Below are 26,819 nucleotides of genomic sequence, written 5' to 3'. Positions count from 1 at the left end.
TATCCTGCTAATCTGCTCAATCTTTCTATCAGTTCTAGTAGTTTTCTCATAGAGTCTTTTGGATTTTCTAAGTATAATATCATATCATCTGCAACTAGGGACAGTTTAACTTCTTCATTACCAATTTTGATGCCTTTATTTCTATTTCTTGCCTTATTGCCGTAGCTAAGACTTACAACACAAAGTTAAATAGGAGTGGTAATAAAGAGGGCATCCTTGTCTTGTTCCTGTTCTCAAGGGGAATGTTTTCAGCCTCTCTTCATTGAGAATGATATTGGCCATTGGTTTTGCATAGATGCCCTCTATTATGTTGAGAAAATTTCCTTCTATACCTATTTTATTAAGAGTTTTTATCAGGAATGGGTGTTGGACTTTGTTGAATGACTTTTCTGAGTCGATTGAGATGATCATGTGATTCTTTTATTTATGTGGTAGATTACATTGATTGCTTTTCTAATGTTGAATCATCCTTGTATACCTGGTATGATCCTACTTGGTCCTGATGTATTATTTTTTGATATAATGCTGAATTCTGGTGCCTAGAATTTTTTTTGAGAATTTTTGCATCGATATTCATGAGATATTGGTCTGTAAATTTATTTTTTTGTGTTGTCTTTACCTGGTTTTTGTATCAGGGTTATGCTGGCTTCATAGAATGAATTTGGAAATATTGCTTCCTTTTCTATGTTCTGAAATAATCTGAGTAGTACTGGTGTAAGTCCTTCTCTGAATGTTTGGTAGAATTCTCCAGTGCAGCCATGTGGGCCAGGGCATTTTCTTGTTTGAAGTTTTTAAATTACGTTTTCAATCTTTTCTCTTGTTATGGGTCTGTTCAGATTTTCAACATAACTTTGTATTAGTTTGGGTAGATAGTGTGTTTCTAGAAATTTGTCCATTTCCTCTAGGTTTTCAAGTTTGTTGGACTGGTTTTTCATTTTTTTATTTCAGTTGGGTCTGTTGTAATGTCCCCCGTTTCATTTCTTATTTGGGTTATTTGTGTCCTTTCCTGTTTTTCTTTTGTCAGTTTGGCCAGTGGTTTGTCAATTTTGTTGATCCCTTCAAAGAACCAACTTTTGGTTTTATTGATTCTTCTATTGCTTTTCTATTCTCTATTTCATTAATTTCTGCTCTAATCTTTATTATTTCTTTTCTTCTGGTGGCTATGGGCTTCTTTCGCTGTTCTCTTTCTATTTGTTCGAGTTGTGTAGCTAATGTTTTTTGTCCCTTTCTTCCTTTTTGATGTGTGCATCTGTTGCTATAAATTGACCTCAGAGCACTGCAAGGGAGTCCCCTGGAAGTGAGTCACCAGCTGAATGGTGCTGCACAACCCCTCCAGAAAGAGCAGAGATGTCATACAGCACCAGGTGTTCAGGACAAGGGTAAGAAAGGAAGGTAGAGGGAGACAAGAAATCGAGAAAAGAAAAGAAGAAAGAAAAAGGAAAAAAAAAAAAATGTCCCAAGGGAGCCCACTGGTGCGGTGTTGTGGAGCGGGGAAGTAGCTCCCAAACCTTGTGCTCCAGCCCATCTAGAAGTTGTGGAGATGGCACACGCTGCCAGGTACTAAGGAGACAGGAAAAGAAGGTAAGTAGAGAGAGACAAGAAACAGAAATGAAAAACAAAATGAAAAAAAAAAATGAAATGCCTTCAGGGATACCACTGGAGTGGCAGTGCAGACTGAGGAAGTGGCTCCCAAGCCACATGTACAATCCACCTAGAAGGCACAGAGATGGCATGCTCAGCCAGGTATTCAGGAGACAGGAAAAGAAGTTAAGTCGAGAGAGATGAGAAATGAAGAAATGAAGAAAAACAAAAAGGAAGAAAATGAAAAAGAAAAAAAATGGTCCCAGGGATCCCACTGGTGTGGTGGCATGGACAAGGGAAGTGGTTCTCCAGCTGAATGGGCTTCATAGCCTGTCAAGAAGAAGCAAAGATGGCACAGGGAGCCAGGTGTTTGAGAGAAAGGAAGGGAAGGATGTGAGAAAGAGGGAAGAAACTAAAAGAAGCTGAAAAAAGCAACACCAGCAACAAAGAAATGGTACTGAAGAGGCTGATTGGTGTGGACAAGGTGAATCCGAGTGGTAAGGTGCCGGTGCCTCCCCAGCCCAGCAACCTCGGCCCACTGGGAAGCATCGGGTACCCAGCATGGGGAAGAAGAGTAGGGAGCGGGAACGTGTGTATTGCTTGTTACTGGGTACTCTGTCTCTTGCTGGGAGCTCTGTGAAGCTGCTTTTTCGTACTCCCTGTCCGCTGATCTCTGACAGGAGTCCAAGATGGTGAATCTGAGCCATGTTAGCTGATGGGGACCTCCACTCTGTATCTCTCCTGGCTCTTTGTTCTCTGTCAGTTTCTTATTCCATTTGGTGATTGGTTGAGTTATTTATCTCTTCATTTAGCTTTTAGGGTTCCAGGATTGATATTTGTCCCTATTTTACTTAGCTTTTTGGGTCTTTGCTGTAGAAGGATGGCATGGTGCTTCTGTCTATAACACCATGTTAGCTCCACCCTTTTCCTTCTCTTTTAGTTTGGAAGTTATATAATTCTTTATTTCTGTTCTTTTAGTGATCACCCTGAAATTATAACATGCATTCTTACAGTATCTTTTTCTGATGTTAATCCATATTTTATCCTCATCCCAGGGAATTTGAGGTCCTTGGAACAACAACTGAACTACATTTAGTTTCCTCTAGATTTATATGCTATTATTATGTGTATTAATATTAATACTGAGTCCCCTCCTTGGAACTGCTTTGGGGCTTCCTGAGCAGTCTTAAAACTATTAGACTAGATGATCTTAATGCTTGGTTCAATTTAACATTCTACAAGCCTAGAATTTCACTTTTAAATGTTAACTGGACCACCTCTGTTGTGGGTAATGTATTCTTAAAATGGAATTGCAAATGAAATGAGGCATGGTTTTTTCAGGGTTTTCTAAAAGCAAGGAGGTCAGCACCTTAATAGTTAGAGCCACCTCTTTTCAATCAAATGAGATTGAAAAGCTGTGGGGGGGGAGCAATGGTAGACCTGCATGTCAGATGAGGTGTATTCAAATGATGGTGAAGGAGCTGGAGGTGCCAACAGGTCTGCAGCTCACCTAAGATAATTCTAGAAGAGAAGAATCACTTTATTTCCTGCTAAAAATATTATTTTCCTGTTTCCTCAGCAGACCAGCCAGCGTGGTATCCCTTTTCAATGCTGCTGATGCCAATGAAAGAGTCAAGGTCATTTCTGCATGTGTGAATAAAGTTGTTAGATGAAGCTAGGAAGAAAATTTAAACTGCACATTTGGTTAAAAAGGAACATCCCCCCCCCCCGCCCGCCACAATTAATCATAAATTAAAGCCATTAGAAAGGTATTAGCACTGAAACTTCAATTAAGTTATGCCCCACACAAGCCCTGAAAGCAGAAAAGTTTTTACCATTGGTATTTAATTTAGCTCATTAGAGTGGAAACACTTATTTTCTATAGGGTGGCTGCCTGTATTAGTGCATCTACTCTTGTTATCCTGAATTTTCACATGTCTCTGAAGCAGTGTGATAATGTAACCATTGACCTACTTGAGACCTTGGTGCATGAAGTAAGAATATTCTACAGAGCTCCCTCCTGGTTTTTCTGACTCCACTTGGGCATCAAAAGCTACAAACAGTGACTTCACACACTAAGCTTCTAATTTTCTGCAAAAGCAGAAACTATTTCTGAGCTGGGAAGTGATGCGTCTCTCAGAGTTCATAGTGATAGATAGGGAAGTCACACCTTCTGGAGGGCTAGTGGGTCATCCTTGAGTCCTTGTGTCATTGGTTCCCCTGGGAAAGAATTCCAGAAGCTCTGACCCTGGGGATATAATTTAAACCATTGCAACCTTACCACTTGTATCTATAAGGAGCCCACAAGATCCTCTACTTCAGTCTTGTATGATCCCATCTTGTGGATGAGACAACTGATGCCGAGACAGATTAAATGGTTTGTCCAAGGTCATAGACTAGTAATTACCAGCGTTCTCATAATGTTCAGAGAATGTCTCTCCAAGCTCAACAAACACATGGAAATGAGGTTTCCAGAATACATACCAACATATAGAATATTTCATTTTAATGACAGTTCATTTTGCAGCAACCTATACCATTGTCTTACTGATCTCCAGTCTTCTCAGGGAATGACAGACACAACATTACAACTACAAAATCATGTTCATAGTACTATTTGAACAGCATAAAGCCCCTTGTTCGACACTCTCCGTAACTTTAAGATTCTATTGATAGATGAGGTAGGCATGTAAAATCTTTTGCAGATGAGAACGTGACAGAGATTGAAAGCGTCTGTCAAGAGAACCCAGGCCTTCTGTTTCATGGTCTAGGATACCCGCCAGATTCTGCTCTGTTAATTGGCTTCCATGCAGACAGCTATTTCAACAAAAATTCTGTGGGTCTTCTGTGGTACATTTTCATTTAAAGTGAAATGTTGAAAAGTACTTCTCACCGTTCATAGCTTCCAAGGCTGCTCAAGTCTAGCTGATTGGACTGAGAGGGAGGCAGCCTTCAAAACTGTTGTGTAGACATGAAACTACAATATTCAGACTCCTGAAATTTAAAGCATAATTCTCAGAGAGATGATGACTGAGGAGTCTGATTCCTTCCTAAAGAGATGTTTCCTTAAAGTCAGAGTGAACTGAAGAGAGTTTATAGCAAAAATGCCACCATGACCTTAAACATGACATCTTTGGGTTGACACCATAATGAGGAATGGAATGTTATTAAAATATACTGAACATTTTAATGACTCCGCTAGCGGTAGGCCAAAAAAGGAAAAAAAAAAAAAAGATTTAAGCTTTGAATAATCCTGAGAAGGAGGATTTTGCCAAGGAGATTTTAATGTCAAGAACGTATGTGAAGCTAAATATAATGAGCTGAGGCACATCCCAGAGCTGTGGGTGGGGATGTGTACATAGTCAAATTAAATTATTCCATTTCCACTTACGGAAAAATCTGATGGTAAAAATTGACTGGAAAACAGTCACATTTCACTTGGATTATGCTTATAAATACCAAGCTCCAGACATGTCAAACTAAGCCCCACCAGTCCTTCCAAGCTGAGGTGTTAGATAGACAAAAGGTACAACTGCAAAAAAGTGTAAAGAGCTTACAGAAATATCATGCTTGGAAAAGCAACGGGAGTTCAGTTCCAACAAAAGAGAAGGTTCTAAGAGATAAAAGGAGAAGTGTCCCTGAGGTGTGAGGAACAGAGTCCAGAGAGGCCCAAGAGAGAATTCAGAGGGACGAGACTTCAGAGAACCTTAAGGACAGGGCTGGGCTCTGAAACTGAGGTCACGGCTTCATGACTCTTTAGCACTATTTTTATTTTCCCTAGGGGAGAAAAAAAAAGTACCCCTCAATTTTGATCTTACTTTGGAGGGCTAGCAATTGTGCTCTTTCCTCAAATCATTTGTTGATCCAGTGGGAGTAAAAGGTTGGCTGCTATCAACAAGCCCATCTGCAAACCAAGGCCAACAGCAGAGGAGGTGCCAATGCCTGGAAATGAATTTGTTGGCATTTCAAGGAAAAACATCTTCTTGGCTACAACTACTGAACCTCCAATCCAAACATGGGAAAAATTAAAAAAGCTAGACCTAGGTAAGTCTTTTATTTACTTCTTAAATTGTAATTAGAAGACTCCCATACAAGCCTGCTTCTTTCTTCTCCAGTGCTTGCCTTTTCCCTGCCTTCTCCAAGCCAGGACCTTGGGCCAGCGATGTCTCTGTCCACTGGGTTCTGGCGCTGGCCAGTAAAACTAAGGGCTAGGAGTGTTGGGAAGGAGGGCTTATCTCTCCTGTATGGCATGGAGAGTTGGCCAATACTTGCTGATGCAGCCAATACATGCTTATTGGGCATTTGCCTTGTGCATCCCCAAGTGATGACAGGAAGAGAGGGGAGAGTGCTTGGGTGCCATGCACACACCCAAGTTGCTGATGGGGAACCAAGAGAGGTGATGGAGTTCATCCTAGCACTGCTGCTGTCCTGGGACCTAGATGAATTCCGGTTTGGACAGAACCTGCATCTCATGCCTCTCGGTTCTCTCCTGGCAGGTCATTCTGGAATCCCGTGATTTTCGCTCCCTAGAGAAAGTCAGAATGAAGCAGGAAGGGAAAATAATTTGACCTGATGGAAAGGGAAGTAAGGATGTTAAGTGATAACAGTTATCAAGAATGTAGGTTCAGACACCATACAAGGAACTTTATCCTTCCCGCCCTTTCCTTCCCCATCACTTCCAGCCCTCCTTCCCACTGGTCAGCACCAGAACCCAATGGACAGAACCCTCACTGGCCAAGAAGTAGGAACTGTTATGAGACTCATTTTACAATGAGGAAACTGCTTCATTTTTATGGAAGTTAAATAACTTGCCCAAGGTCACAGACAGCTATGAATCAGCAATGACAAGTATGAACCTCAGCCACTGGCATCAAGTCCAACCCTTAAACCATTCTACTGTTTTATCTCATATTGATTTCTTGACTTACACACTGTAGCTTGTATAGGAAAATAGCTGTAAAAAGAGCAAAATGGCTGAGTGGTTGTCAGAGAGGTCTACTTGCAGCTCTGCCACTAATTATTCATATAACCACAACAATGTTGTTTAATTTCCTGAGCCTTAATTTGGTTACCTGTAAAATACCCCTTTGCAGTAGTGTCCCAGAATTGTAAGGCAATTCATTTTGCAGAAGCTTTGAACTAGACAGGTCCTCTAGGTGTGTCATGATTAAGATGGTTGCTACTGGAGGTGACGTGGTACAGTAGAAATAGCATTGGCCTTGGGTTGGGCCTGGGTTTGAATTTGTCATGCTAGGTAATGTTGGGCACATAATTGAAACTTTTGGACCCTTAAGTGTCTCATCTTTAAAATAGGGATGTTGTAACATGCCAGGAAGTTTTGGAATGAGGAATACACACACCGGAGTCCAAATGCAGTGGCCAACGGTGTGGTGGACCCAGGCAAGAATGCCCCTTACCTACAGGGGAAGCAGATGGAGCTGCTGAAGGCACAGTAGATGAGAGGGTTGATGGCACTGTTCAGGGCAGGCAGGTTCTGAATGATCACAGAAACATAGAAGCGCTCCTTGGTGTCTGGAAGAATGCTGAAATTGTCCAGAATATCAAAGAGGAAGTATGGGCTCCAACAGCAGATGAAGGCTGAGAGAGAAGAGGGCTGTTAGCTCCATCACAAGCCTCAGCTGAGGGTTTCCTCAGTCAGCCCTGACTGGAGCTTCATTTTGGAAATTCTTCGGCACCAGGGATCTCTCAGAAATACTGAGGTGGGTATAGTGTTTAGAATGGTGTATGTGTTAACATTGATGCCATGCACATGTATGCATACACACATACACACACACACTCACACACACACATCCTTGCTGATATATTTCTAAAACTGAGCAAACTTCCCGGGGCTTCTCTCTCGTAAAGGTGGATGAGGTTCCTACTGTTATGGAGTCTTTACTGAAAGCCTAGGAAAGCTGAGTATGGCCTTAGCCTCTTATCCAACATGGTGCTGAAGAGAGCAAACAAAATCCACTGGAGACTCTCTGGGAAAATACAGAACAGGAATCTTTTGACAGCAATTACTCCTGGTTGTAGGGTATGGCAGGTAAAAGAGATGGTACCCAATGTTTTCAAACTATAGCCAGGCTTAATCACAATGTTTTCAATTTTCTTTTCCATCTCTAAGTTGGCTGCTCCAGAAAACATCATCTACCCAACACACCCCTCTCCAAATTAATTGATGTGTATGAGAGCCTAATTCTATTTGATTCCAAACCCTTGGAGGAAATGAGTGGGAATTGGGGATCCATAGCTAAACAAAACACTCTTGGGGTTGACTGGATACACACATATACTCCCTTATTCTCTTGCCATGCCCTCTCTATCCTGTTTACCTTCCCATCTCCCCTACCAGGATTTTTTCTCAGAGAGAGAGAAGTGTGGCTTCCTTGGCCATCTGCCTACAGGGGCAAACTTGCCTCCATAATTGTTTGACTAACACGTGGCTTCTTTCTACAGATTTTGACAACTCATTAAAGGTGAGCAATTCAGACAAAAACACCACTGAACTCTGGTCTCTGGGTGGTTAATTCCAGTGTTGGCCTAGAAAAGTGGTTCTGGGAGGTTGAACTGCGTTGAATAGTATCCCCCCAAAATTCATGTCCACTTGGAACTTATGAATGTGACCTGATGCAATCAAGTTACAGTGATGTCATACTGGATTAGGTGGGCCCAAACCCAGTGACTGGTGTCCTTCTAAGAAGGAAATTTGGACACAGACACACAAGGAGGGGAGAAGGCCACATAGAGATGGAGTTATAAATTCAAGTGATGCATCTACAAGTCAAGAAATGCCAAGAATTGTCAGCAACGACTATGATTGAAGAGAGAGGCATGAAACAGATTTTCTCTCCCTCAGAGCCTCCAGAAGGAACCAAACCCACCAATAATCTGATTTCAGACATCTAGCCTTCAGAACTGTGAGACAAGAAATTTCTGTTGCTTTAAGCCACCCTATTTGTGGTACTTTGTTATATCAACCCAAAGAAACTAATACAGAGATTGTGGGACAAACTGCCTTTTGGGGTATTTTGAAAATATATATGTGTGTGGGGTTTGGTTGTCACAGGGATTCCAGTCCTCCTACACAGGGGTGCCGTCCCACCCAGCAAAGATTTATCCCATGTCCCATACATCCTCTGAGCCCAACTGAATGTTCATGTAGGGAGAAAATCCTATTTATTATTACCCATGTCTAGAAGCCTAACTGTGTTTTATATATAAATACAAAATATTTTTAATAAATACTGAATTTTTCCGAAATGCTATTCTCCTGAAAATGGAAGAAAGATTACTTTGTTTAATTAGGAACTTTACAAATCTGTTCACCTGCTCAGAAAATCAAGTCTACATTCAAACGCACCTGTATTGGTCTTCTTTTATAGCTGTTATCATGTCTAGGTGTAAGCATCTGACTGCTTCATTAGGTCTTCTAGAGGAGTTAGATTTACACATTGAAACCTGTGTTATAAATAATTTTCCTCCTAGTCCTTTATTGTTGGATCAGTATATTGGTTTTTAAAGAATTATGTTAGGTATATAATAAGGTTTACACATTTCATTTCAGGATGGCAAAGGGGGCATTACCAAATATTTGTTCCACAAAGGCCTGTTTTGGTCTGAGAGGCCTGTCGACATGGGCTGACCCTTTGGTGTGTGGTCCGGCTTTCTGACAGAAAAATCCCCTGGGGCCTGGGTATATGGCTCCTCGTTACTAAAGGCTATCTTGGCTCCAGTGCACATGAATAAGCATACTTTCAACATGCACCTCTGCTTCTGATTGTCTAGAATGGCAAGGAAGTCTTTGATCCACCTCAGATGCCTCTGATACAGGCTTTTGAGCCTTGGTGAGTTGTATTGCTTTATCCCCAGTTCTTCCTGCAGTGTCGTTTTGTGTCTATATTCCACTGGCTGAGCCATACTGCATTGGTCTGTTTGGCATTTTTGCAGTTGTGCTTTAAGAAGGTGAGACTGACTGTTTTGGTGATGTGACATGGAGGTAACATGAGAAATAGGCTTTCTTTTATGTTGTGCTTTCTTTAAGCTCCCAAGTGATCCGAGAGGGGCTGAGAGTGGCAGAAAGGCCTGTCTGGAGGACTTAGGCCTTGGAGACAATGAAAGGCACACAAAAGTAAAAATTATCACCCTCATAGATTCTAGCAGCAGAGACAAACAGTAAGCAAATCAATATATAGCCCATAATGTTAGGCAGAAGTAGGAACTATGAAGAAAAATAAGGCATTATAAAGACTAGAAGAGGTCTATTTTTGAAAAGGGCAATCAGGGAGGCCTTTCTGAGGAGGTGATGTTGTCAGGGAACAGGACTAGTTGAGGGAGTAAGCCTTGCCACCCAGAGAGTAGAACATTTCAGAGGTAAGGTGCCCAAGATGAGAGCAGCTGACATTTTGAAGAAACAACAAGGAGGCCAGTGAGACAAATTCCTTCCTTGGGTGGATTTTCCTCCTCCAGGCCCCAGATGCAAGTTTGCTTGGAATCTCCACACAGTTCTGCAACACATGAAGGGACATTGCTTACCGAGAATGATGACGACGCTATACTTGATGGCTTTGATTTTTGCCTTTGAGATGAGCCTTCGGTTGTAGCTGGTGCACAGCTTTCCATCTGTAGAGACAAAAGGGAAATAGGATGTCATAGTTTCTGTTTCTGTCAGTGGAAATATCAAAAGTTAGACCCACAGCTGTCATATGGATGTTGTTGTTTCTTAGTTGCCATTGAGTTGGCCCCCTACTCCTGGCTACCCCATGCACTGTCTGGTCCTGTGCCATCCTCATGATTGGTTGTGGCCCAGACCATTGTGATCCACAGGGTTTTCATTCAGTTCTACTCTGACACAAATAGGGTCACTGTGAGTCAAAATTGACTTAACCGTAACTGGTTAATAGCTTTAATCGTGTGTTGGCCATTGTTTAACGGTGAAACACTTGGGGGGTAATATACGAATACCCTGGAACGTGATCTTAATGAGGTCAGGCACTTTATTTCCTTCACTCCTGGATCTTCCAGACATAGTGAGTGATTAGGTAATAAATATTTATTGAATGAATCGATACATAGTTAAGAACCAATGCCAAAACGAAGGTTGATTTGAATGGAGAGAATTCAGTGAAATATCTCTTAGTAAAAGACGTGGACAGATGGCAAATTTGGGGATGAAAATGTTGAATGCAATGTCCCTTGACTCCGTGGAAGAGTTTTGGCTGGTAGGGCTTCTTCCAGCCCACGTGGCACTTTTGTGAAAATTAGGAAAAGGTATCCTTCCTCTGACTGGACAGGATGTGAGCCCCATGGCCCCCCACCGCCCAGCCCATAGGGGTCAAGGTGTACAATCCTAGCTGCGGCCAGGTCAGAGCCCACCAAGTGTGCCTAAGTTACCCAGGGCCAGGAGGTTGTATACTAGAGAGATCAGCTGCTTTGCTTATTTGTTCTCACTATGTTGTTGAGATTTCACATTTGAAATTTATTGTAATCCCCATAGAATATGGTCTGAAGTTTGTTATTGCTGTTGTGTACATTTAGTCAAGTTTGACTCATAGTTGATTCCGACTCTGACTCATGGCAACCCTATAGGACAGAGTAGAACTGCCTCATAGGGTTTCCTAGGCTGTAGTCTTTAAGGGAGCAGATCGCTAGGTATTTTCTCCTGTGTAGCCACTGGTGGGTTTCAACTGCAGAAATTTAGTTAGCAGCTGAGCACTTAACCATTGTACCACCAGGGCTCCTGGTCTGAAGTTTACCTTTGTGCTGTTTCCAATCCAGTCCAGTCCAATCCAATCCAATCCAATCCAGTCCAATCCAGTCCAATCCAGTCCAATCCAGTCCAATCCAGTCCAATCCAGTCCAATCCAGTCCAATCCAATCCAATCCAATCCAATCCAATCCAATCCAATCCAATCCAATCCAATCCAATCCAATCCAATCCAATCCAATCCAATCCAATCCAATCCAATCCAATCCAATCCAATCCAATCCAATCCAATCGGGATTCCAATCCAGTGCAATCCAACAGACCATCCGCTGGGCGATAGAAATCAAATAAAATGGCTAAAACAGAGTTCTTGTTCTCCAGGAACTTTCAGTCTAGCAGGAAAGATCACACCCTCTCCACAAGGCAGGGTAAGAGAGAAGAGACACGAACTGTGCCGGGAACAGAAAAGAGGGCAATAACCCCACCACTGTCTTCTGGGAAATGCAGGGGTGCATGAATTAAACTTTGAATGATGGGTGGGATCCCAGAAGGCAAGGATGGGGGTGTAGGCGTGGGATTGGAAAAGACTTGTTAAGCAGAGGGAACATCCTCAGCTCAGACAATGAAACAAGCAAACAGAGGATGTGTTTGGTCTGTGGTGAATCATCTTGCTTGCCTATAAGTGAGTGGGCTTGAGGGTGGGAAGAAGGGAGGCCTAACTGGGGAGTCTTTGAATGTCTTTGTGAGAAGTCTGAGCAGAATTCCTGAGGCAACATCAGGCTCTGGAAGTTTTTGAGCATTTTCGAAGTGTGAAAAGGACAAACTGCAATAACAGGAACAAGGGAATTTTTATGTGCAAAGAACTGAAATGCTAATTATAATTTACTCATATTTCCTAAAGTATATCCTGTCAGGTCACTCTTAGGCACTCTTAGAGCCTTCAAATTATTCTGTGCATTTCATAGAACCACAAAAACTCAAAAAAGCATCTGGAACATTTACAACTGTGTTTCTCCACTGGGAGTGATTTTGCTCTCCAAGAGATTTGTGGCAATGTCCAGAGACATTTTTTGTTTCATAACTGGAGGTGAGGGTGCTATGGACATCTAGTGCATAGAGGCCAAGGATGCTGCTGAACATCCTTCAATGCACAGGACAGCCTCCCCACCCCCACACACTAAGAATTATCCAGTTGAAATGTCAATAGCGTCAACGTTGAGAAACCTTGATTTTTTAAAATAATTTTTATTGTGCTTTAAGTGAAAGTTTACAAATCAAGTCAGTCCCTCACACAAAAACTTATGTACACCTTGCTAAAAAAAAAAAAAAAAAAAAAACTCCCAATTACTCTCCCCCTAAAAAGACAGCCCACTCTCTCCCTCTACTCTCTGTCTTCATGTCCGTTTCACCAGCCTCTAACCCCCTTTACCTTCTCATCTCACCTCCAGGCAGATGCCAACATAGTCTCAAGTGTCCACCTAATCCAAGAAGCTCACTCCTCACCAGCATTCCTCTCCAACCCATTGTCCAGTCCAAACCATGTCTGAAGAGTTGGCTTCGGGAATGGTTCCTGTCCTGGGCCAACAGAAGGTCTGGGGGCTGTGACCACCAGGGTCCTTCTAGTCTCAGTCAGACCATTAAGTCTGGTATTTTTATGAGAATTTGGGGTCTGCAACCCACTGCTCTCCTGCTCCCTCAGGGGTTCTCTGTTGTGTTCCCTGTCAGGGCAGTCATCGGTTGTAGCCAGGTACCATCTAGTTCTTCTGGTCTCAGGATGATGTAGTCGCTGGTTCATGTGGCCCTTTCTGTCTCTTGGGCTCATAATTACCTTGTGTCCTTGGTGTTCTTCATTCTCCTTTGATCCAGGTGGGTTGAGACCAATTGATGCATCTTAGATGGCTGCTTGCTAGCATTTAAGACCCCATACATCACTCTTCAAAGTGGGATGCAGAATGTTTTCTTAACAGATTTTGTTATGCCAATTGACTTAGATGTCCCCTGAAACCATGGTCCCCAAACCCCTGCCCCTGCTACACTGGCCTTCATAACACTCAGGAAACTTCTTTGCTTTTGGTTTAGTCCAACCTCCCCTGTATTGTGTGTTGTCTTTCCCTTCACCTAAAGTAGTTCTTATCTACTATCTAATTGGTGAATACCCCTCTGCCTCCCCACTTCCCCCCTCTCGTCACCACAAAAGAATGTGTTCTTCACAGTTTAAACTATTTCTCAAGATCTTATAATAGTGGTCTTATACAATATTTGTCCTTCTGCAACTGACTAGTTTCATTCAGCATTATGCCTTCCAGGTTCCACCATGTTATGAAATGTTTCTCAGATTCCTCACTGTTCTTTATCGATGCGTAGTATTCCATTGTGTGAATATACCATAATTTATTTATCCATTCATCCGTTGATGGGCACCTTGGTTGCTTCCAACTTTTTGCTATTGTAAACAGTTTTGCAATGAACATGGGTGTGTATATATCTGTTTGTGTAAAGGCTCTTATTACTCTAGGACATATTCCAAGGAGTGGGATTGCTGGATCATATGGTAGTTCTATTTCTAGCTTTTTAAGGAAGTGCCAAATTGATTTCCAAAGTGGTTGTACCATTTAACATTCCCACCAGCAGTGTAGAAGTGTTCCAATCTCTCCACAGCCTCTCCAACATTTATTGTGTTTTTTGGATTAATGCCAGCCTTGTTGGCGTGAGATGAAATCTCATTGTAGTTTTGATCTGCATTTCTCTAGTGGCTAATGATCGTGAACATTTCCTCATGTATCTGTTAGCTACCTGAATGTCTTCTTTAGTGAAGTGTCTATTCATATCTTTTGCCCATTTTTTAATTGGGCTATTTGTCTTTTTTTGTAGTCGAGTTTTTGCAGTATCATGTAGATTTTAGAGGTCAGGCGCTGATCGGAAATGTCATAGCTAAAAACTTTGAGAAACCTTGATTTTTTGGAAACTCTGTGGGGCAGTTCTACTCTGTCCTATAGGGTTGCTATGAGTTGGAATTGGCTCAACAGCAATTTTTTTTTTTTTTTTTTGTATCTTGGAAAGAGGAGTCCCTGGGTGGAGCAAATGGTTTGTGCCTGACTACTAACCTAAAGGTTGGCGGTTTGAACCCACCCAGCAGTGCCATAGAAGAAGGGTCTGGCAATCTGCTTCCATAAAGATTAGAGCCAAGAAAACCCTATGGAACAGTTCTATTCTGTGACACGTGGGATCACGATGAGTCAGAACAGACTCAATGGCAATGGATTTGGTTTGTTTTTAACCTCGGGAAGAAGAGTCGCTAGGTGGTGCAAACAGTTAAGGCACTCAGCTGCTAAAGAAAAGGTTGGAAGTTCAAGTCCTCCCAGAGGCAACTCAGAAGAAAGGCCTGGCAATTTATTTCCCAAAAACCAACCATTGAAAACTCAGTGGAACACAGTTCTACTTTGACACACATGGGGTGGCCATCAGTTGGAATCGACTCCATGGCAACTAGTTATTACCTCGGAAAGGGCACAGGCTTCAGGATCGGACCTGAACATACCCTCCAGCTCTACTAATTTCTAGCTGTGTAACCTCAGGCAAATCGTCTAAGGTCCCCAGCCTCAATTTTTCCATTTAAAAAATGAGGCATAGAATGTCAAACTCACAGGATTAAAATGAAATAATACACGCAAGATGCCAAGGCTCTTGCTAGAAATATCAGTTCCCTTTTTAGCTGGGATGAATGAGCTGGGCTGGATGGGCAGGAGGGATAAAGCTGCCTTCAGGGACATGAACAGAAGGTATTACAGCATTAGATATCTATTATACAATGTCGTTACCTGCATAGGGATTATACACATCAGTGAACTATCAGGGTGGGATTATACCTATGAGGGGCAAGTAAAGAAGACAGAAAACCAAGTTATATTCTTTCAACGTGTCCCTGCTTGCTGGCCCAGGGTAACAGCTGGCCTCTACACAGCATGACTCTAAAGACCCAGTTGGTCTTCCAGAAAAGTTCTCGAGAATGACCTCTGTGCTCTGAAACCCGCTTAACATGGAAACTAGCAGTGCTTTCCACTTGGCAACTGGGTGACAATATAATCAACTACCTGCCCTCCAATCTCCCAATGAGATCTGTGAAAGCGCCTTTAGCCCGATCACTCCGGGAAATGCAAAGCCTCCAGCTTTAAAGATGCCTCTTCAAAGAGAGCCTAGCTACAAAATGCCGGTAATTCTTCTTTATTGGGAGATAAAAGGATTATTTCTACTCAGGCCTGGGCACTAAGCTCAAGTGAAAAGCAGTTCAATTCAGCAGTCACTGCGCATTAATAGCTTGGGGAGCCTCGAGGTGGCAGGTTGATTAGCTTCCAGACTGCAAGCCACATGCTGCCTTCTGCAGTTTTAATTCAAAGGTGCATTTGCGAAGAGGATCCACACTGGAAATTTAGTTTTCAAATGGTCCACTGCTGCCCCTCACCTTCCTAAAGCTTTCCTGCTTCTTACAGAGCTGTTGAGAATCCCTGTTTCCAAAGGGCTGTGTATTTGAGGGGACCGATTGCTAAACTGGGATTTTAAAAGGAGGAAGAATTTGTTCTTTGTAAGGGTGTCGTCTGCGGACTGATAATGAGCACAGGCAATTTTTTTGGAAACAAGGAAGTCTAATGACAATGTTTTAAAATAAATATTCTCAGCCAGTAGTTTTTCATAAAATGTTGAGAACTTTATGTACCTTCCCTTTCTTCCCCTCCCCCATTAGCTAGACAGGCCTGCATATGTCTAAACCTTCAAAATGAAAAACATTTCCAGGAGATTTTTAACCCCAAGCAAATGGGTAGTCACTCTGCATAGGAGGAAGTATCACCTAACTCATTAGTCAGCCTGGTTTCGCTCAGGCTGAACCAGGAACCCTGAGGGAACTAAAATAATTGTAGCAAAGACAAACCCACCAAACCCATTCCTGGGCGTGTAGCAAGATCACATTTCCCAGCCTCCCTCTCAGCAGGGCATGGCCATGTGACTAAGTTCTGGTTAAGGGAACATGGGAAGAACCAATGTACACCATTTCCCTGCCTGGCTCAAATAAACCACCTGAGCAACCCTCCACTTTCTCTCTCCCCACACCCATACCTGCTGAATGTGGTTGCCGAGGGAGACCTTAGCAACCATCTGTTCAAGATGGCACAACCTCCATCCCCTTGAGTTGTGAATGACTGCATGGAACACTGCCCCTTGCCTTTGACCTCTACTGCCAACTGAAATTTAACTGAGCAAGAAATAAACTTCTATTTTGTCAAGGCCACTGAGATTTAGGTGGTTTATCTGTTACGGCTGCTAGTATGTTCTTAATGAAATAAGAAATTGTTAGCTCATATGCAATGCAGCTGAAATAAAACCCTAAAACATGTGGCATTGGCTTAGTGGGCAGATAGCAGGTGGCAGGAATCCAATATTGGAAGGTGGCACACTGGAGAGTCTTTTGATAGAAGTATCACAGATGATGTTTGGGAACGCAGTCTATGCCCCTACTGAGCCTGGAGCTCGGGGGACAAGACTAGAAAACAGGAAGCTAATAGTATGTATTAATTTTTACTAGCTGTGTTGAGTAAGATAGTAGAAGAAAGAGATAAGCTCAACCTAGAGTTGGCTGGTTTACCAGCAAAAATGAAAGGGTATAGAGAAAGTCCCCAAATTCAGGGTCTTGCAGAATTGCAAAAGCCAACTGCTTCTAGTCTCCAACAGGACCAGCTACATACTGTGCTGGGCCCAGAGCAAAAAGAAAATGTGGTGCCCCTGGGTCAATAATTATAAAGAATTTCAAAACAGTGACATCAGGGCATTAAGTCTAATGTGGGGTTTTTCTAAGTGTGGGACCCTGTACAACTGCACGGGTTGCATATCAATGAAGCTGGTCCTAGTCCCCAAATATAAGGTATAACACTGAGAGGTTTTAAGTAGAAAAGATATACTAAGGCTCTTCCCTGAAGCAAAGATCGGGCTGAGAATATGACTTCCCTCTGTTGTTTCAAATGGCCAAACTAGATTCCATTAAGTTGAGAGAGATGCATGCAGTAGGGAAAAAAGGAAAAAAATCAGACCTGATAATTATATTAAGAGAGAATTTTTAGATATGGTCCCTGGCACATGAAGCCAACAGAAAGTTTTTAAGGCAATTAAAAAGAAACCATGAGCTCTCTATCTTTGCTAACACTTAGAACTATTAGACTTTAATTTTACCAGTCCCATGGGTGGAAAACTGTATATTATTGATGTTTAAGTGTATGTTGTCTTGATTATTAATGAGGTTGAGAATTTTTTTATACAATCATTTTGTTGACCATTTCTGTACCTCATTCTGTGAAATTCATGTTTTTTCTTACCCATTTTTCTTCTACTAAAAAAAAACTTTTTTTTTTAGTTCTTTATATATTCTGCATACTAAATCCTTTTCTAATTCTATGCGTTTCAAATAGCTTTCCCTACTTTGTAGCTTGACTTTCACTTCTTTATAGTATTTTAATATTAACCAGGACTTCAGACTGGCTCCTTCTAGTTTAAACTCCTTCTGAGAATTTACATTTCTAACAAGTTCCCAAACCCAAACCAAACCCACTGCCATTGAGTTGATTCAACTCATTGTGACCCTATAGAACAGAGTAGAACTGCCCCATAGAGTTTCCAAGGAATGCCTGGTGGATTCGAACTGCTGACCTCTTGGTTAACAGTTGTAGCACTTAACCACTATGCCACCAGGGTTTCCAACAAGTTCCCAGGGGATGGCTAATGCTGCTGGTTAGGGATCAATTCTGAAAACCACTAGTAGAGCAGTGGTTCTCAGAATTTATTATACACAAGAATCACCCGGGTATCTTGTTAAAATGTAGATTCTGATTCAGTATATCTGGGGTAGAAATGGAAATTTTCAGCAGGGGTTCAAACCAGCAGGAACCTGGTCTAAGCGCTGATATTAACAGAGTAAGATTTAATGATCTTTTCTTTTATGACTTTTTGTATCTTGCATCTTGTTTAAAAAATCCTTCCTTACTGCAACTTTGTAAAGATATCACTTTACATTTCCTTTTAGAAGTTTTAAAAAGTTTTAATTTTCACATTTAAGTCTCTAATTCCCATGGAATTTATTTCTGCCTATGGATTGAGGTAAAGATCTAACTTCATTTATTTCCCCATAATCTTCTGTCATATCTCAAGTTGCCATTTATGTGTAGGTTGATTATGGGGCTTTTTTACTGTTCTATTTTCGATCGTATTGTGCAAAACCACACTCTATTAATCACTCTGACTTTATAATAAATCTTAATACTTGGTATAGCAAATGTTCCCTAATTCGTTCTACTTCTTCAGGAGTGTCTTGGCTATTCTTGGCACTTTACTTTTTCATGCACATTTTAAAAAATCAGCTTGTCAGCTCAATAAAATTTTCCATTTCAATTTTGATTGGGACTGTGTTTATCTCTAGATTAGGGAGAAGTGACATCTTTGTGACATTGAATCTTACTATCATTCAAAAGTTGCTGCAGCAATATATCGACAGGGAACTGCCAGAAATTCAGGCTGGTTTCAGAAGAGGATGTGGAACCAGGGATATCATTGCTGGTGTCAGATGGATCCTGGCTGAAAGCAGAGAATACCAGAAAGATGTTTACCTGTGTTTTATTGACTATGCAAAAGGATTCAACTGTGTGAATCATAACAAATTATAGATAGCATTGCAAAGAATGGGAATTCCAGAACACTTAATTGTGCTCATGAGGAACCTGTACATAGATCAAGAGGCAGTTGTTTGGACAGAACAAGGGGATACTGAGTGGTTTAAAGTCAGGAAAGGTGTGTCTCTGGGTTGTATCCTTTTACCATACCTATTCAATCTGTATGCTAAGTAAATAATACGAGAAGCTGAACTATATGAAGAAGAACGGGGCATCAGGATTGGAGGAAGACTCATTAACAACCTGTGTTATTCAGATGATGCAACCTTCCTTGTTGAAAGTGAAGAGGACTTGAAGCACTTACTGATGAAGATCAAAGACCACAGCCTTCAGTATGGATTGCACCTCAACATAAAGAAAACAACAATCCTCACAATTGGACCAATAAGCAACATCAAGATAAAAGGAGAAAAGATTGAAGTTGTCAAAGATTTCCTTCTACTTGGATCCACAATCAACACTCATGGAAGCAGCAGTCAAGAAATCAAAAGACGCATTGCATTGGGCAAATCTTGTGCAAAAGGCCTCTTTAAAGTGCGGAAAAGCAAAGATGGCACCTTGAATACTAAGGTGTGCCTGACCCAAGCCGTGGTATTTTCAATCGCATGATATGCATGGGAAAGCTGGCTGATGAATAAGGAAGACAGAAGAATTGGCGCCTTCGAATTGTGGTGTTGGTGAAGAATATTGAATATACCATGGACAGCCAAAAGAACGAACAAATCTGTCTTGGAGGAAGTACAACCAGAATGCTCATTAGAAGCAAGGGTACTTTGGACATGTTGTCAGGGAAGATCGGTCCCTGGAGAAGGACATCATGCTTGGTAAAGTACAGAGTGAACAAAAAAGAGGAAGACCCTCAATGAGATGGATTGACACAATGGCTGCAACAATGGGGTCAAGCATAACAACAATTGTGGGCATGGTGTAGGACCAGGCAGTGTCTTGTTCTGTTGTGCATAGGGTCACTATGAGTTGGAACCAACTTGAGGGCACCTAACAACAACATCATCCATAAAGATAGTCTTCATTTATTTGTGTCTTTCTTTGTCATTTTAAAATAGAATTTTATTTATTTTTTTTTTTCTGTAAGGTTCTTGCATGTCTTTTGTTAAATGTAATTATTTGTAGACACAGCCATTTTCTTCCTTATTTACTGATGAGGAAACTAGTACTGAGAGCAATTAATGGGCTTATATTAGATGTATTTAGCTAGTAAGTGATTAGGACTTTAACCCAGTTCCTAATTTAAAGCTGAAGCTTTTTTAAAATCTATTTTGTTCTGCCTCATTTTATTTGTAATTTGGGTTACATCATGTTTCCCAAGACATAATGGCCAGAAACAGCTACATCCAGATACATACTTTTTCTATTTCAAGGTTGTACCTCCCCAGTCTCCAGCTCCCATGCAGTGAATGTTCTGTTTTATAGGCATAGCTATTCCTGGGCATTGGGAGCATGCTCACTGGTGAAAGGTAATTTACAAGATTGGAAACCTCATCTGCTCTATCTCTGGCCTGTATAACTTGTTTGTGGGGGAAGTCTTTAGATGATTTGTTAAACAGTTCTCTCTCTCTTTTTTTCTTCTGTCAGCCTTAGAGTGGGGGGAGGATGGACATATTTCATATTTGTCATCAAGAACAGTGGTTCTTAAACTAAGGATGGCTTGAGTTTTGCAGCCAGTGTTTACAAAGTGAGCTTCTGTTCACACTAATCATTGCTAATGTCAGCTTGTTGATAAGCAGTAATCCTGGCATGTTAATACCACTGGAGACTCTATTTACCAGCCAACTCCAGAGCTGCTTGGCTGCCATGACAGATAGAAAAAAAGTAAATGAGTTCCATTTACGAATAGACAATGTATGGGCTTTTGAAAATACCAGCTGCCCCTCATTCCAGAAGGTCTTCGATGATAATGTAAATATATCCCAGGGCCGTCGAGTCGATTCCAACTCATAGCAACCCTATAGGACAGAGTAGAACTGCCCCACAGAGTTTCCAAGGAGCGCCTGGCAGATTCGAACTGCCGACCCTTTGGTTAGCAGCCGTAGCACTTAACCACTACGCCACCAGGGTTTCCATGTAAATATATATATATAAAATATATATATATAGACACCCGCAAAATAGGTATAATGGAGATTTAAAATTGCATTAAAGAATAAACACTGATAGCCCTTTCCACTTCTGTGGAGGGGTAATGGCATACTGCACATGAGTGGGAAAACAAATCCCTAAATGGATTTGTTCCATTTCAGAGACTGGAGGTCAGGGGAGCCTGAGAGAGCAGAAACTGGAGAATATTAGCATCAAGGAGACAAGAGAGGACTCTGGAGAGAGAAAAGGCTCAACCAAAGTGGTGAAAGACCTGTTGAGAAGGTGGGTGGGAGATACCACAGGTAATGGGGTAGTTGAGAGAATATGGAGACCAGAGGTGTCTAAAACCGTTCCATCACCCCAACACTCCAGCAATGTCTACTTTTCTCACTCTGGTGAGTGGTTCTTGGAAAAATTAAGGACTATGGGATGGGGTCCATGGCTAGTTGAACCTGAAGTGGAGGAAACAGAAAGCTGAGACAGGGAGAGTGGGGTTCAGAGATACTAGGCATGGTGGAGAACACAAGCCTCTGGGACTGGGAGAAAATACAGGACAGAGGTTTAAGCCAGTTTGATTTAAATCTCAAAGTTCAGGAAGACCTTGGCTGACCTAAACAAAATTGGGCTCTGCACATACTGGTAAGGTACCGCCTTTCAGATTTTAAAGAAACGAAAACAAACCACTTTAGGAAATGAGGCTGGAATAGTGCTCTGGAGGAAGAACACTGGAGAGAGTGCGGTGGAGAAAAGGCTATGCCAAAGACCTGAATCGGGGCTTTTAATTTTTTCATTGTGAGTTCTTCTTTTAGCCGCCCACTACCCCTCTTTCTAGATAGTCCCTCCTAGGAGGCTGCCTGATTTAGGGGGGAAAAGTAGGCTTTCTGGTCAATCAGGTGTGCATGTAAGTCCTGGCTACACCACTTGCTGCCTATAGAAATATATGCAAATTCCTTAACCTGTGACCTTGTCTCCCATTTATGGAAGATAGATAATAACACCACCTTGCAGGTTGCTATGAGGATCAAAGGATTTGTGACATGGCTGACGGATGTTCTGTCTATCTCTCTGTCTTGTCTGTTCTGATCTTTGACCTTTTTTCCTACTCCCCCTCTCTACCCCAAGCCAAAGCTCAGACCTTCCTAAATGTCTGGTTCCACCATGCTTGACCTGACCACCATCATTCTATGGTCATGCAAGCTGCTAAGTGCTAGCTCACTTGGTCAGTGTATGCCCGTATATTGCACATTTCCTGGTCCAGGTAACACGTGTACTTCTCCTGGGCCCCCCTAGAGACAATGTCTTAATGAAAAGGATCTGCTCTGCTGATGCGCATTTCAGGCATCATGGCAGACTCAGTAGGGAGAGATTTGAGTTCAGGTAGAGGCACCTTTTATACACTCATATCAGCCTCTGGCTGCTTCCTCATTGCCTGTGATACCTAGAGATATTTCCCATCATGATTCCACCTGTATATCAGGATATATTGATCTTGGCGATTTTCCATTCACTGAGCATGGGAGTCTCTAACTTTCAGAGGTTTAAGGATTCATAGGTTCAAAGAAAAATAATGATATTTTAAACCAGTCTCAGCACTGGTCCTCTCAGAGTTAACGCGTGAAGTTTATACAGAGAAGTGTATTGAAAATGACCTTTTGTGGGGAGAGGTCAGAGCTGATGATTTTAAAAACAACCCCAAATGAATATCTCATATACACAGCTGGCATATATATGGGAGGAAGAATATTCTGGAAAGAAGGGTGGCAGGTGGCTAAAAGAAGAACTCACAATGAAAAAATTAAAAATCCAAATTCAGATCTTTGGCATGGCCAAAGCTGTCTACCTAGGCTAAAGGGTCACTGAGGTATTATTTCATTGTATAAAATCGATGTAATTTTAGAACACATAGATAAGGGAAAAAAGAAAAATCAATTATAATTCTACTACTCAGAGATAATCACTGTAGCATTTAGTATTTGTCCTTCCTCACCTCTTCCTTAAATCTGTCTCACTAACTATCATCATCATCTATACCTTCACATACATATTCTACCATATATCATATTGCACATATTTATACAAGTGATACCACACTGTTTTCTCCTTTTTAATCAAATACCTTGTGAACATCTTTCTATGGCAATAAGCATACACTAGACAATAATTTTGAAAGGTGTAGTATTTCATTGTTGTTATTAGGTGCTGTTAAGTCAATTTTGACTCTCTGTGACCTCATGCGACAGAGGAGAATGGCCCCATAGGGTTTCCTAGGCTGTAATCTTTATGGATCTATGTCTTTCTCTTGCTGGGTGTGTTTGAACCACGACCTTTAGGTTAGCAGGAGAGCACTTAGACATTTCATCACTTGGGGCTCCCTTATTTCAATGTGTATGACTATAGAATTATTATACTCAGTCTCCCTCATTCTAGGGTATTCAGACCCTTTTTCAATTTTTTCTGAATAAAAACAAGGATTCTATCTTTTTCCTTTCCTTTCTTTCTCTTTTTCCCCCTTCTCTCTTTCATTTAAGCCTTTAATCATGAGTTTATTTCTTTATAGCATATGAGGTAGGAATTTAACAATTGATTTCCAGATAGATAGATAGTTGTCTGAACACCAATATTGAACAGTATAATTTCCTATCAATTTGAAATACTTCATCAAACACTCAATTCCTGGGTTGCCTCTAGAGTTCCTGTTTTGATCTAGTGCCCTGTCCATGTGATTCTATGACAGTAATGCCCTGTTTCAACAACTGTAGTAGTCGATGTTTTTATTTGCTGTCTGATAGAGGAAGATTACACTTCTTCAACTTTCTAATAAGTTTTCAGACGATCCATTGACTGGAGTCACTCACAATGGATAAAACGAATGCATTTGTGTGGATCCCTTCTGACTACTCTTGCTCTTCTAGAAAAATCAGAGTGTGGAAACTGGACCAGAGGGAGGGAGATGAACAGGAGCTGTGCAGTGTGTGTGTGTGTGTGTGAGTGTGTGTGTGTGTGAGTGTGTGTGTGTATGAAGTGTATATGTGGGGTATATATGGGTGTACGTAGGTATGGGTATATGTGGGTGTGTAAGTTTATGCATGTGACTGTGTATATGTATTTTGGTGTGTGTGGACCTGTGTTGTGTGTGTGCATACATGTGTTTGTGTGTGTGGGGGGAGAAGGAATGGGAGAAAGCATGAAGTCTCAGCAGAGCTAGTCACCTCCTACAAAGCTAGTTATATTACAATAAATGGAAAACTAAGAGTTCTTTCTCTCTCTTTCTGGCTCTGTAGTTTGTTGTGTTTTCTCCAGGTTGACCTCAGTCAGGCCCAGCAAGGTTTGTCTGGGAAGCAGGCCAAGCCTCTGCATGCCAGGGCCTGGTGTGTAGCAGGTTTACTGCAGTAAGGTTTACTGAAATTGAATTTTGGGAGGGGAGTAGTGGGTGACCTCTGGCTTGTTCTGGTGTGAATTACTGTGCTGAGGCAGTGGGGATAGTACAGATATGCCTCGATAGGCTTAGAGTTCACCATCTTTCTGTGGGTAGATTTGCTGCCATTCTACGGCAGTAGGTTTCAAATAGAAAAGTCTGTCCTCATGTTGCTGGATGCGTGATGTTCTCTGTGTCTAATGCTCTCTTTTTTCCCCAATGTCCTCCAAGGTGCTTCTCTGCCGTGCCTGGAAAATGGGTGACCCTTGGATCCTGGCTCACAGGCTATTTGGAGGGACTCTCTGTGGGCATAGCTTGGCTGGCCCTGAAATGCCCTCTTCCTTCTCCCAGTTTTTAGGGAGGCCAAGCGGAGACGGCAGGGCCTGCCCAGGACAGCCTTGGGTGGGCCTGCTCTGTTTGCTGGGCCTGATGTAACAGGCCCATGTTCTCATTTGCTAGAAGAAAATCTCTGCACAAGCAAATTTAGGCAAGAATTGGGCAATGCTGATTAGACACTTACTTGAGCAATTGGAAATCACCATATCATGGGCTTTGCTTTTAATCCAAATAGTCCGGATCACAATGCCATAGATGACGCTGAGGAAAGGACCAAAGACAATATTAAAATGGCTGGTGGCTCCCTACTATAAGGACACAGAGAGAAGACCACTCCCACTTCCCTGATGGTGAGGTGTGTAGGGAGGGGTCTCTCTCTCTCTTTTTATTTAAAAATTTTTTATTGTATTTTAGGTGAAGGTTTACAGAGCAAATTAGTTTCTAATGAAACGACACACATATTGTTTTGTGATATCAGTTGCCAGCCCCATGACATGTCAACACTCTTCCCTTTTTGACATTAGGTTCCCTATTGACAGCTTTCCTGTCCCCTCCTGCCTTCTCGTCCTTGTCCCTGGGCTGGTGTACTCATTTAGTCTCATTTTGTTTTATGGGCCTGTCTAACCTTTGGCTGAAGGGTGAACCTCAGAAGTGACTTCAGTATTGAGTTAAAAGCATGTTTGGGGGCCATACTCTCTGAGTTTCTCCAATCTCTGTCAGACCAGTAAGTCTGGTCTTTCGTGTATGTGCGTGAGTTAGAATTTTGTTCTACGTTTTTCTCCAGCTTTGTCTGGGACCCTCTGCTGTGATCCCTATCAGAGCAGTCGGTGATGGTAGCCGGGCACCATCTAGTTGTGCTGGCTCAGTCTGGTGGAGGTTGTTGTACTTGTGGTCCCTTAGTTATCTGGACTAATCATACCTGTATATGTTTGGTTTTCTTCAGTCTGTCTTGCTCCAGATGCGGTAAGACCAGTTGAGTATCTTAGATGGCGACTCGCAAGCTTTTAAGACTGCAGACACTACTCACCAAAGTAAGAAGTAGAACATTTTCATTATAAACTATGTTATGCCAATTGAGCTAGGTGTTTGGGAGGCGTTTCTTGACAATGCCTGCCACCAATACTTGCTGATTGTAGAATCACAGCAGATTGAAAGTGAAAGGATCATAACGATCAGGTGGATGCAACTACTTATTTTTTAAGTGAGGAGATTAGGACCTGGTGAAATTAAAGGATTTCCCGAAGGTAACTCAAGTGGTTAGAGGTACAGCTGGGATTGGAATCCAAGAAGATGGGCTGCGGAGTCAGAAAGACCTAGGTTGGTAACCAGTGCTACCACTTGCTGGTTGTATGAGCTTGGCATTAACCTATCTTAGTAGATGGTGGATGGTGCGAATGGCTAATATAATTGGCTGCTAACTGAAAGGTTGGAAGTTCAAGGCTACCCAGAGGCACCTCGGAAGAAAGACCTGGTGATATACTTCCAAAAAAATCAGCCTGTGGATCAGAATTCTACTCCAAAACACATGTGTTCACTGTGAGTTGGAGTCGGCTCTATGGGAACTGGTTTTAATGTGAAGGATAGACTTTGTTTCTGCCTCTGTTATTTTCACCTTTGTGTAATCCTCTCCCTTGAGTATGGAGAGAACCCGTGACTTGCTTCTTACCAATGCAGTGAAATGAAAGTGATGGGAAATATGTGATTATATAAGAGTGTAGTGCCTGTCTTACTAGTAGTATCTTTCTCTCTGTGTCTGTCTATGTCTCTTTCTTCTTCTCTCTCACCCTCCATTGCTGGCTTTGAAGAAGCAAGCTTCCATTAATCCTATAGCCACAAGAAGTTTAATTCTTCCAACAGAAGATCCTTCCCCCATTGAGCCTCCAGTGGGACCTCAGCCCTAACTGACATTTAATTGCACCTTGTGATGCCCTGAGCTGAGGACCCAGCTAAGCCGTGCCTGAACTCTTGGCCC

General features: G+C 41.9%; 1 protein-coding gene across 3 annotated transcripts in view; it reads right to left on the bottom strand.

Annotated features, from left to right (window-relative positions):
* Nucleotides 1-6,016: 6,016 nt before the first annotated feature.
* NPSR1 (neuropeptide S receptor 1) overlaps nt 6,017-26,819 on the bottom strand; it is a 234,295-nt gene continuing 213,492 nt past the window's right edge. For 2 of the 3 annotated variants that reach the window (XM_049893671.1, XM_049893673.1), the window contains 4 exons: nt 25,032-25,108; nt 10,123-10,209; nt 6,999-7,179; nt 6,017-6,107 (listed from right to left, as the gene is read on the bottom strand). In XM_049893671.1, the coding sequence (XP_049749628.1) occupies nt 6,017-6,107; nt 6,999-7,179; nt 10,123-10,209; nt 25,032-25,108 (436 nt within the window). Of the gene's footprint in view, nt 6,108-6,253; nt 6,341-6,868; nt 6,870-6,998; nt 7,180-10,122; nt 10,210-25,031; nt 25,109-26,819 lie in introns of those variants that run through there. The other variant, XM_049893672.1, reaches the window with a different exon arrangement.

The sequence above is a fragment of the Elephas maximus genome, chromosome 8 (genome assembly GCF_024166365.1).
Source record: "Elephas maximus indicus isolate mEleMax1 chromosome 8, mEleMax1 primary haplotype, whole genome shotgun sequence".
In the NCBI taxonomy this organism is placed as follows: Eukaryota; Metazoa; Chordata; class Mammalia; order Proboscidea; family Elephantidae; genus Elephas; species Elephas maximus.
The sequence above is the reverse complement of the archived record's forward strand: the minus strand, read 5'-3'. Positions and strand labels throughout refer to the sequence as shown.